At 41.2% G+C, this 13354-nt stretch overlaps 1 protein-coding gene across 2 annotated transcripts in view; it reads right to left on the bottom strand.

Annotated features, from left to right (window-relative positions):
* Window positions 1-386: 386 nt before the first annotated feature.
* Window positions 387-13354, bottom strand: part of LOC123762741 (uncharacterized) — a 30828-nt gene continuing 17860 nt past the window's right edge. For both annotated transcript variants that reach the window (XM_045749486.2, XM_045749487.2), the window contains exon 5: window positions 387-7568. In XM_045749486.2, the coding sequence (XP_045605442.1) occupies window positions 7191-7568 (378 nt within the window). In that variant the 3' untranslated portion in view covers window positions 387-7190. The remainder of the gene's footprint in view (window positions 7569-13354) is intronic.

Below are 13354 nucleotides of genomic sequence, written 5' to 3'. Positions count from 1 at the left end.
AGTCACTACAGAGCAGACAGCGTTGACTGGATGATGTGCAGGCCGTGTAGTGGGCTCCTGTGCGCAGATACTGCATCTCTCTGCTTGCTAGGTGCACTTCCTGGTATAGTGAGAGTGCCGGTAGCACTTGAAGCACTGCTGGAGTTCCGTGTAGCGTTCCTTGGTCATTTGGGTATATGCAGTATGGTGATTCCAGTCCGTGGCGTGGATCGCTGCGATGGCCGTGGTGAAGGTCACCTTCAGTGTTGGAAAAATGCCTACAATCTCATTAAACTCAGCATTCCTTGTAAGTGCAATCTACCTGTCTCTGATATTCCTCTTTATCTGTACCCCACCATTCAAGTATCATACACACCTGTCACCAAGAAAGATAATGAGAATCTTGCTCTACTCAAAGCTGTCACACTTATTTATTTATTTATTTATTTATTTATATATATACAAGAAGGTACATTGGGTTTGTGAGAATACATTGGATAGTACAGTATTTACATTCTTGTAAAGCCACTAGTACGCGCAGCGTTTCGGGCAGGTCCTTAATCTAGCAGATAATTTTAAGTAGGTAATTTCAATCAGAATTGATAAATGATAAAGATACATTACAAGAGAAAAATGAGATGAGAGAGATAAGTAGGTATATTAAAGCATATTGTTATATTAAGCTCTGATTGATTACATTGACAGCTTGATTAGTAATTTAAACAAGGTTAAAAGACAACATACAGCAGATTGACAGCACATATAAGACAGCAATGATCACAATGGTAAAGATGTTCAGATTGGGTACATAAAGATTGGGAGACTGGGTAGCAAAAGATACAGATAAACAAGATTTAGAAACACCATACAACAGATTGGCAGCACATAAGAAAACAGCAGTGATCACAATGGTAAAGATGTTCAAATTGGGAACATAAAGGTTGGGAGATTGGGTAGCAATTGATACAGTGCAATTTTAAGGCAAAAAGTGAAAAACTATGAAGATGAAATTAGGTACTTTTTAGTATTGATTTTGAATGATGTAAAAGTTGGACAGCTTTTCAATTCAATAGGGAGTGAGTTCCATAAACTGGGTCCCTTTATTTGCATAGAGTGTTTACACAGATTAAGTTTAACTCTGGGGATATCAAAGAGATATTTATTTCTGGTGTGGTGATAATGGGTCCTATTACATCTGTCCAAGAAGAGTTTCAGACAAGGATTTGCATTTAAGAACAGGGTTTTGTAAATGTAGTTGACACAAGAGAATTTGTGGAGTGAGATTATGTTTAGCATGTTTAGGGAGTTAAACAAGGGGGCTGTGTGGTGTCTGAAAGCAGAATTTGATATTATTCTGATAGCAGATTTTTGCTGGGTGATGATGGACTTGAGGTGGTTTGCAGTGGTTGAACCCCATGCACCCCAGTTGAGATAGGGATAGATTAGTGCATAATATAGAGAGATGAGAGCAGAGTTAGGAACATAATATCTGATTTTGGAGAGTATACCAACTGTTTTAGAGACTTTCTTAGTTATGTGTTGTATGTGGGTACTGAAGTTGAGTCTCTTGTCTAGGAATATGCCAAGAAACTTTCCATCATTTTTATTGCTAATGTTTACATTGTCAATCTGAAGCTGAATTGCATTTGTAGATTTGCTTCCGAATAGGATGTAGTAGGTCTTTTCTATGTTAAGTGTTAGTTTGTTGGTTGACATCCATAAGTGGACTTTTTTTGTTTCATTATTAACAACACCATTTAGTGTATGTGGGTTGGGGTTGGAGTAGATGAGGGTCATCGAGAGTTTAAGATCTCACGAACACTGTGTCTACACCGACGGCTCAGTCCAATCTTCTACTGGACGGACTGCAGCAGCATGTAGGTTTTATAGAAATAATATTTGCACAAAGACTGTCAGTGTCAGGTTAAACAACTGGCTGACCTCCACACAAGCAGAACTAGCAGCATTACACCTAGCTACCAGTACATTAAAAAACATTGGAGGAGGAATAATATTTTGTGATTCAAAGTCTGCTCTTCAAGCAATCGAAAACTTCTCCTGGAAGATCTACAGCAAGAACCTCATACTACCAATTATAAATGATCTAATTGCTGCACAGAGTAAAGGGGTCTCGAATCTCCTTTATATGGATACCTTCATACATAAATATAACCCATCATAATGAGACAGACATTGCAGCCAAATTAGCGTGCAACAAAGATGAAGTTGAATCAAATCTAGGTATCCCCATCTGTAATATCAAAACTGTATTGGTCCAAACATTCAGGTCTAATAGGAAAGAAATTGCTTTTTTTTTTTTTGCAGAGATATTCCTGCGCGGGCCCTAAGCCTCTGGCTGGCCCACTAAGTGTTGCTTGTTTCTGTTTTACTTGGACGGAGTATGAGTATTTATTACTCGTATGGTCGCTTAATAAGATTTTGCCATATGTGTTTAACAACTTCTGCTCTGTTGAATCTAAGTTGAAATCTTAATGGGTTTGTAACTGGGCACTGTGTTAGATAATGTTCCAGTGGTCTGTCGGGCATTTCTCCAGTGTTGACATTTCCTCTCATCTTCCGGAAGAAATTACTGACTCCCAACGACCTGAAAGTACTAGTATTAAAAGCTATGATTTGTTCAGATCTGAAACCTATATCTATGGGCAGCATAAAACGTCCACCAGACTGTGCGACACAGTGGTTGCAAGGATCAGGTTGGGATACCGTTACCTGTGGCAGGTGGCTACAGGTGACGGATCTCCCAATCCTGAGCACTCCAGGTGCAAACTCTGTGAGCAGGAACTGCGGCATGATCTCCCACACTACATCACCGAATGCCCAGTTATTAGACCTTTCAGACCAGTTGGCATGAGGTACCTGGAGCTTTGCAATTACTTTATTCACTCTCGTATTCTTGAGGATATCCTCATATTGCACCCAAAATTTGCCAGTGCAGGCTACTAAACATATGGCCCTGTATGACTAACCATCCTGCGAGATGGGGACTTTTATTACCACTGCTGCCTTATTCACTCTTGTGTTGATGATATCCTCAAAATGCATCCGGAGTCTGCCAGTGCAGACTGCCTACCACATGCCTCTGTATGACTAACCATCCTGTGTGATGGGGATTTTTTTTTAGCATCACGTAGTTAGCTTTTTTGACACACTGTACTCCACTTCATATAGTCTAGGGTATCTGCACTAATGCAGATGTACCTCATGTATTAATAATAATAATAATAATAATAATAATAAAAGTGTTGGTCTGTGGATGTCGTCTAAGTTTGTGATGGTCTTGCAGGCCGCTACCGCGGTCAGCGTAGGGTTCTTGGAGTTGATGCTGGCGAGGATGTCGTCGGCCGCGTTCGGTGACCCTTGTGCTATGTTCCTGGCAAACACAGTCCTGTCCCCCAGGTAGCAACGGATTGGTGTGAGCGTAAGCTAGGCCGGCGTCTAGCAGGGTGGCGAATATCTTTTCAAGGTCCAAATCGATGGCGAAGAGGGGGTGGACACCCTCTCTGGTCTCCAGGATGTCAGCAGGAGAAAAGTTGGCGGTAGTTTTTGTACTAAAAACGCAGCCGTGGAGATAACGAGGATCTCCCGGAGGCGAACCATGACCCTGTGCAACATGGTGCAGATGGGCCCTGGACCATAGAAGCTTGGGTCGGCAGCTAAGTTCCCGTACCACCCCCTCTACGGACCACAGTGGGTCTGGATGTCTTGTGGGGCAGCAGAGCGGACACGTCTGCTCCCGTGGCGAACGTGCAGACTGTCGTTTTTTTTTGTTTTACCACTCATGAATACTGGAAGATATTCTTGTGCCCTACACAGAGTTTGCTAGTGCAGGCTTAAACTCGCATTTCATGTTCTCTCCTGATTCTACGTATGACTGACCATACTTTGAGATGGGAATATTAATTAGATGAATTTATAGCTAGTTTCTGATCTACACTGTAATCCTTCATATAAAATAGAGTAGCAGCACATTACAATGTATGGACATTTTATACATTGCATACACATGTATGCAATGTATACAATGGCTTGCAAATAACTTCACAGATTATATTGCAAACTGGTTTAATAATATATGAGCTTGTAAATATACAAAGGCTGTCAACAAGCTGTCAACAAGACAAACATAATCAATGTATGATGATCGTAAACTAAAAGCATTAAATTAACAATTAATAAATATGGTAACGTTATAAGAAGCAATTAGAGTATCTTGGATGTTAAACTCTCAAGTCTCGCTTGCTACAGTGAAAGAAGAGACTGAATTAACTTAGACAAATTGATTGACAAAATGCTGTTTATGGTCTCAGCACACTTTAGCAAAACCTGGAAATATATTAACAATATCATAGGTAACATATACGGACAAGTTTCTTATCCAGTCCTGCTGCAGATTATGTTACAACCTAGCATTAAGGTGGAAATTGTATGGATAATCTAAGATTAGAAACACTCATAAATCATGTTAAACAATATGATAAATAATGTTCTATATACTGATTATGAACTGAATACAGTCCAGTAGCACTGCACCCGGCGAGGAAGATATTGATGAGACAGTCCACTGAAACTCTCTACCCAACAATCCATTATACTTTGCATTGCATAATGCGAGTTATGTTATTTGGCAGCTGCCTGTCGCAGAACTTCCAATTTCGTTGTGCCAAATTTAAAACGTTAATTAATTGACACTTTTCTTCGCCTCTCAATGACCAGTAATCGCACGTCTAAAGCCTTTGAAAGCATGATACTCAACAGATTATTTTTGCATCGATTAGAGCATATGTTGCTTCAGAGGAATGGTTTTACTCATCACTAGAGTACAACCCTTAAATTGAACATGATAATAGAAGGCACATACATATATTTCTTTTAAGTTGAAAAATGCCCTGGATATTGAAAATAAAGAAGTAATATTGTGTGAGCTAGCTAAAAGACTACAGCAATGAAGCTAATGTAATTCAACTACACTGTATAGGCACTCCTCGAAGCCTAATCTAAAGTCCCACTTTGTTCAGTGAGCTAATAAACTATGAATCCCCTCACACATTTGGCTGCAAGAACATGATTATTCGATGTTCTCACTAATCGGATAATAAGGAAAATGTGGTATACACAACTACCAAATTAACAGCATTACCTTGCAACAGACTGATGACGAAAAGGACCTTGGAGTCAGAATGCATCATTCACTGAAAGTTGCACAACAAGTGAGAGCAGTAGTAAAAAGAAAAAAAAGCTAATCAAGCCTTGGGAATAATCAAGGGAACCTTTGACTTTAGGGAAAGAGGGTAGTCATTCAACTGTATATATCTCTGGTGCTCACTTGGATTATTGTATCCAAGCGTGGAGACCTAATGTTGAGAAAGACATAGCTGCTCTGGAAAAAATTTCAACCCCAGGCAACAAAACTCATTTTAGAACTATCAACTCTCATACCAGGAACGGCTGAGGGTCACAGGACTAACAACACTGCAAACCATACATGACAGGGCAGATGTTATCGAAACTTTTAAAATACTGAACAATTTGGAGGATGTTTATTCCAGACAACTTCTTCAAAAGGCCAGATGTAACACAAAGAAGGAGCAACGTTTTCAAGCTCAACAAGCCACAATGTAGGACTGAGAACAGATTATTTTTTTGCACCCACAGGCCTACCCATGGTACCGCCTTCCCGCAGCAGCAATAAATGTAAAAAAAAAAACATGATTTTTAAAATCGAGCTAGAAAAAACATCAGGACAAATGGGTGGGGAACCTTTGGCAAGTGTTACGACCCTGGGTTCCTTAGTTGGAAACCAGATGTCAAATTGAGCTCTAAATAATTACTTTACATTAATTGATAGGATTGGATCATGTGAGAAGGATAGTTAATTAACAATAACATTTATACTCTGGCTCCTCTCACCGCTGATGCGCTTTTGTTCCTATCTTCCTTGCCAGACGTAAGACGAATCTTATTTCTCACAGAGCATGAAGACTCTGGGCTTGTTGATTATTAAATATAATATTGAAATAATTATCAGCTATTCTTAGAATGATTAAGGTAGCTAGTAATGAATGTCTGAGTAAACTTGGGATGATGTCTGCTGTACGATCAGCTGAGTATCCGTCCGGCAGCAATCAGGGTAGGAGGCAGGAGGACTCTGGGCAGCTCTCTCTGGTGCTGGCTGTGGTTGGGCTCACATTTCCCCTCGCGGGTTCTGTACCCCTTTACCTTCTCTCTCTTTACCATATCCTGATTCTCAGTTCTACAAGATAAGTATATGTATAAGGTGTACCGGTCTCTGGCAAAAGTGTGTAGTAGTTTGTGTAGCCTGAGCTAGTGTTTATATTCCTAAGATTACTCTAGTTTGTGGTTTTTTTTTTTTTTTTTTTTTTTTTTTTTTTTTTTTTTTTTTGAGATATATACAAGAGTTGTTACATTCTTGTACAGCCACTAGTACGCGTAGCGTTTCGGGCAAGTCCTTAATCCTATGGTCCCTGGAATACGATTCCCTGCCGCGAAGAATCGTTTTTTCATCCAAGTACACATTTTACTGTTGCGTTAAACAGAGGCTACAGTTAAGGAATTGCGCCCAGTAAATCCTCCCCGGCCAGGATACGAACCCATGACATAGCGCTCGCGGAACGCCAGGCGAGTGTCTTACCACTACACCACGGAGACTGCCGGAGACTGTTGGTGAAACCACTGTGCTCAAGTTGTTCCAGGCTACCTATAGCCTTGGCTAGTGCCCTATCCAAGTAGACTTTACCCTAGTTTTGTAATTGTAAAACCTTGCATCCTGCCTATGTGGACCAAGGCTTTTAATGTGAAGTAGAGTGGTTAAGAAAATAGTTATATTATTGTATATGGGGGGTTATTAGAGGGTTTAATAAATAAGGTATAAGATAGGAGGTTTTCCTTTAATCCTGCTGAGTGTGGAATAGGAGATTACCTTAGACTGCAGATATATATCCTAACCTAACTTATTAATTACTGGGAATATTCTTCCCTGGGGGCCGGGGCCTTCCTATTTCCACTATTTTAGGAACTCTCTTATCTTGTACCATTGGCCCTCTCAGTACAATCACATTACTTTCCATAACAGCAAGCTACCGGCTTCTTGTCCTCGGGGCCAATGTACCCTTTGCATTCCGCTATGCTGAGTATGGGGTGCACAATAAACTAGCCGCCGCTCGAAGCAACATTTAAATATTAATTCTGGTGAGATCAAGGGCATTCGTTTCTAAGAGGACACCAGAGGCGGCAGCAGTAGCCTGAGCGGTGGAGGGCACAGGAGAGCCTCCAGGCACCACATCCACAGCTCCGTCAGGCAGGTGCTCTTGGTATACGGAAATGTACCCGGTCATATTCCTCATCCGCATTCGGTAAGTGAAGTCAAGGAGGAAAAGGGAGTTCTCCCGAGTGACAGTGTCCAACTCCACTAACAACAAGTAGGAGAATAGTGTTGCGTGGTGACGTGAGGAGCGCCTGTAAAAGCTAAGTCTCTTGAGGCCGAGGTCGTCATCAATGTTACAGTATATGTAGAGGGCGCCAGTCCATTCTTTCCACAACGTCTCCATTTTCTGTAGATTAATAAAAGTAACAAATAATTTGGCCCAGACATAATTTGTTGCATTTGTATTACTATATCTCGGTGAGATTTAAATAGTAAATTAAATTGTATATATTAAATATTAACAATATATTATTAACCATCACTCTTTATATGCGATGTACCATTGGCATTAGATAATATTTGTATACAACTCATCCTGCTGAAATTATGGTACTTATAGTAACTATTTGGTATAAAGTACTAATATATAGTGATGGAACACTTGTAAACCACTTTTTGTACTATTAATTTTATAGACTCTGAAAAAATAAGGCTTAACTTGAACAAACTTAAACGTTCCCTTATACACTGAGTACTATATTATGCCCAAGATAGCGTGTATTAGGCTTAGGATTGCTAGGAGAGGTTAGGGAGGTCTTATATTTATGTTGCAGTTAAAAAGTTTCGGGTTTGTCAAAATTCAATAATACAAGTCGTCTTTCTGGTGGTCCATCACTTCATATTGGTACTTTCCCCAAACAGTTACTAAAGTACTGTCATTATATGAAGATGGGCTGTTTGTTGTATAGTAGAATTAGGAGCATCCTAAAGATTGAAATTACAGTTATAATAACTTGAATCATAGATAGTATTAACGTTTAAGATTTTGTTTTGTATATTACATATATAAGATGTTTCTTTGATAAGGACGTGTTAAAGTATTAGCCCTGTCATGAACGAGGTGATCCAGTCGTCATAATTTTAATTATATTATATTGCTTAATGTACCTTATTATATCATGTTGATAATGTTGGTTTGCATTGTACATGTGAAATTTGAAGCCTGTGAGTCAGGTAGAAGTTTTATAGCTTAATGAAATGTTTTGTTTGTCATAGCTAGATACAACTGTATGATAATTTAATTACATATTGCATTTGTGGTAATGCAGTGATTGCATTTACTATTAATACTTTTGCATGGTCGTGTAATCTAATATACCAGCCGGTAATTTACATCTGTTAATGTAGCATGTCCTTGCTTGCTTTTTTTTTTTTGCAGGGATATTCCTGCGCGGGCCGTAAGCCTCTGGCTGGACCACTAAGTGTTGCTTGTTTCTGTTTTACTTGGGCGGAGTATGAATATCTATAATTCGTATGGTCGCTTCAGTAAGATTTTGTCCCATGTCTTTAACAACTTCTTCTGCTCTGTTGAATCTAAGTTCAAATCTTAATGGGTTTGTAACTGTGCACTGTGTTAGATAATGTTCCAGTGGTCTGTTGCGCATTTCTCCACAGTGCTGACATTTCCTCTCATCTTCCGGAACCTGTAAGCCTATTTCCCATGCACATGGGTATCCAAGCCTGATGCGATGTAAGTGTACTTCTGTTGTTCTACTGCTCCCTCTCATCAAACTAAGTGGTTCGTAGTTGGTTGAATTCTTGTACCAACCCGCAGATCCTGATGTTGCAACTGCTGTGTTGTGGTCACTGTACATCTTTTTCATAGCTCTGTTTTTAATTACTTTCTTAATCTGTAATAGACTGTGATATATAAATGTCTACATTTCGTCTCTTAGTTGCAAGTTTTGCAGCTTCGTCTGCAATGTCATTTCCTATTATTCCCACATGACTTGGCACCCAGTTGATAAGTACCCAACGGCCTTGACGTTTGAGTGCTTGCATTAATGATATGACATTTGTGATCAGATGTATGTTATCATGTATGTGTTCTTGTTGCAAGGTTTCAATAGCAGTTCTCGAATCTGTATGTATGATTTTTTTTTTTTTTTTTTTTTTTTTTTTTTTTTTTTTTTTTTTTTTTTTTTTTTTTTTTTTTTTTTTTTGAGATATATACAAGAGTTGTTACATTCTTGTACAGCCACTAGTACGCGTAGCATGATAACATGTTGTATGATAACATGCAACATGATAACATGTTGTCGGTGTTCAGCAAGAGCATGTTCCAAAGCCTTTTGAATGGCTAGCATCTCTGTTTGTAAAGTCGAACACCCATTTGAGTTTCCCCAACTATTTTCAGAGTTTCCTGAGTTAACTGGAGCTCCGGTTTCTTGTCCCTGCTGTGAAGTAAGTGAAGCTGTCAGATGCCAAGTTTGCTTCTATATGCATCTGTGCAATATTACGTAGCAGATGAGGATTAGTCTGGTTCTTTTTTCCTTCAATAACCATAATCTTAAAGTCTGCTGGCAGAGATTCCCAAGGGGATTGCATAACAAAGTCTGCATGTATTTCGTCGACACCTCTCTCAGTGACTGTGTTTGTTATATCGAATGTATTGATGGTGTTTATCATACAATGGGTCCACCTGTTGCTATTGAAGGCTCTTCTGTCCCGAGTTAGTGCTCCAGTGATTATATCTTTAAGTGAACTGATTCTAGGTCTAGTCAATATCTTGATCAGCATGTATGCAGCACAATCCCTTTTACCCTTATCTCAATTGACGTTAGCTTGGTTTCTATTTTTAGGCTCAGTATTTTAGTCCATCTGGGAGCTCCTGTTATGATTCACAATGCATCATTTTGAATAACCTCAACGTTTGCCCACTGACCAGGAGAAAGAGTGAGTAAGGCAGGCGCTGCATAATCAACTAGGGAACGAACGGCGTGTATGTAAAACATTCTTAACACTTTGTGTCCCGCTCCTAGACGGGGCCCTGTGATTGCTCTCATTATATTTAGTCGTGATTTTGCTTTCTCCTTTAGATATTGAATTTGCTTGTTGAATGTCATTTTAGAATCTATCCACACTCCGAAATATTGATATTGTGTAACCCACTGACGGTTAATGTCTTGAATGCGTAGATGCTGCTAAATGTTGTTTTCATATTAGTAAATTTATGATTTGAAGTTTGCATATAATATATTTTAATGTAGCGACGCCTTTTTTCAGCTTGTTCTGACCGAGCAGAGTGGAAGATATCACTCGTTCATAACTGTTATACTAAAAGTTATTTTATTTATATATACAAGAGTTCTTACATTCTTATAAAACCATTAGCACGCATAGCGTTTCGGGCAGTTAGGTTATCTTGAGATGATTTCGGGGCTCAGTGTCCCCGCGGCCACGACCAGGCCTCCACCCCCAGGAAGCAGCCCGTAGCAGCTAACTCCTAGGTACCTATTTACTGCTAGGTAACAGGGGCATCAGGATGAAAGAAACATTTTGCCGATTTGTCTCCGCCTCCACCGTGGATCGAACCCGGAACCTTAGGACTACGAATCCGAAGCGCTGTCTACCCAGCTGTCAGGCGCCCCTAATCAGGACAGGTCCTTAATCTGAATTAATCTTAATCTGAATTTTCCCTGGAATACGACCCGGCAAATCGTTTAACAACCAGGTACCCATTCACTGCTGGATAAACAAAGGTGTACAGTTAAGGACTGGCGCCTAGTCAATCCTCCCCGGCCAGGATACGAACCCAAGCCAAATCGCTCGCGAAGTGCGGGGCGAGTGTCTTACCACTGCGCCCCGGAGTGCAGTGGTAAGACACCTACTGCCAAATAGATGAGTGAGCGTCTATCAGCTCCCCAGGAAGTATGGGACAAGACTTTAAGTAAGGTTAGGACCTTAGAGCATTCAACTTAGAGGTAAGATAAGAGCTAAGTCATCTTCTGTATGAGGAACGGTTGAGAGCCACAGGGCCAGCAACACTGCACACCAGGCATGACAGGACTGATCTCATCGAAACTTTTAAATACTGAACAATTTGGTTGATCCGGGAAATTTCTTCAAAAGGTCAAATGTAACACAAACAAGGAACAACGTTTTCAAGCTAGGCAAGCCACAATGTGGGCTAAGAACAGTAGATGCCTTTTCACCCACTGGGCTATAAACTCATGGAACCGCCTACCTGCCGAAGTCGTAAATGCCAAGACTGTTGAATTTCAATATCCAACTAGAAAAGCTTATCAAGGCAAATGGAGGGACCTTCGACAAGCCGCCGGCTTCCTGTCCTCGTCAAGGCCACTAGTGTTAGTGGTCCTCAGGTAAATTCAGGTACGAGGGGGCCAAGGAGGCGCCAAAGATCATCCCCAAAAGTTTAGCAAAGTCTTTATTCAAAAGAGGATTACCACAGAGATACCACAGAGGATTACCAAAGGTGGACGAAGAACGACCTGCTTCCAAGTAAAAGTCATAGCACAAGTCTTAGTTGTTAAGAACTTGAAGCCATGATTCGTGGCCCAGGACGACACGGCACCACTCGCAAGTTGAAGCCATCGTTGGAGGAAAGGTGAGCCATCACCCCGAGTGCAGAGGGTGAGACAGTTAACATAGAGGGCCGAAAAAATCCCAGAACGAGAAAAAGAAGGAAGACCATTTAGAGAGAACTAGGAAGAGCAGTACTCAGAACACTACCTTGAGGAACATCTTCGTATTGTCGACAGGAGTCAGACAAAGTGGTACCAAGTCTCGCTTAAAACAAATGACTAGAAAGTGAAGGAAGAGTGGGAGATATCCACGAACTACAAGAGTGTAGTTTGGACAAAATGTTTTATCTCCATGTGGTGTCATAAGCCTTTTCCAGGTCAAAAAGAACTGCAACAACGGAGGTCTTCGCAGCAAAGGCAGTACGAATGCTGGACTCTACGTCCAATAAAACATCCGCTAAGCTGCGACACCTGTAAAGGCCAAATTGAGAAGGAAGAGGTGGCGACTGTGCTCTAAGAACAACATCAGAAGTACCTTGATCATACATTCGAAAAGTTTGCAAATGCAACTTGTCAGGGCAATGGGGTGAAAATCCTCAGGGGGAAATCCGTTTAGAACCGGTTACCAAATAGAAAAAACAACGGCCTCAAGCCAGACCTCGGTGTCTGATGACCTCGGAGGTGACTGATGACCTCGGAGGTGACTGATGACCTCGGAGGTGACTGATGACCTCGGAGACTGATGACGTCTCCCAAATACGGTTATAGATATTCAGCAAATAATATAAAGCACTCTGGAGGAGATGACGGAGCATCGCATATCTTGAAGTTATCTTGAGATGATTTCGGGGCTTTTTAGTGTCCCCGCGGCCCGGTCCTCGACCAGGCATCCACCTCCAGGAAGCAGCCCGTGACAGCTGACTAACACCCAGGTACCTATTTTACTGCTAGGTAACAGGGGCATAGGGTGAAAGAAACTCTGCCCATTGTTTCTCGCAAGAACCCTCTGACCAGGCCTACTAGTTGATGGTCTGGTCAACCAGGTTGTTGCACTCAGCTGCTCGCAGCCTGACGTATGAGTCACAGCCTGGTTGATCAAGTATATTTTGGAGGTGCTTATCAAGTTCTCTCTTGAACACTGTGAGGGGTCGGCCAGTTATGTCCCTTATGTGTAGTGGAAGCGTGTTGAACAGTCTCGGGCCTCTGATGTTGATAGTTCTCTCTTGAACACTGTGAGGGGTCGGCCAGTTATGTCCCTTATGTGTAGTGGAAGCGTGTTGAACAGTCTCGGGCCTCTGATGTTGATAGTTCTCTCTTGAACACTGTGAGGGGTCGGCCAGTTATGTCCCTTATGTGTAGTGGAAACGTGTTGAACAGTCTCGGGCCTCTGATGTTGATAGTTCTCTCTTGAACACTGTGAGGGGTCGGCCAGTTATGTCCCTTATGTGTAGTGGAAACGTGTTGAACAGTCTCGGGCCTCTGATGTTGATAGTTCTCTCTTGAACACTGTGAGGGGTCGGCCAGTTATGTCCCTTATGTGTAGTGGAAGCGTGTTGAACAGTCTCGGGCCTCTGATGTTGATAGTTCTCTCTTGAACACTGTGAGGGGTCGGCCAGTTATGTCCCTTATGTGTAGTGGAAACGTGTTG

This window comes from Procambarus clarkii, chromosome 27 (assembly GCF_040958095.1).
Source record: "Procambarus clarkii isolate CNS0578487 chromosome 27, FALCON_Pclarkii_2.0, whole genome shotgun sequence".
Taxonomy (NCBI): domain Eukaryota; kingdom Metazoa; phylum Arthropoda; class Malacostraca; order Decapoda; family Cambaridae; genus Procambarus; species Procambarus clarkii.
The sequence above is the reverse complement of the archived record's forward strand: the minus strand, read 5'-3'. Positions and strand labels throughout refer to the sequence as shown.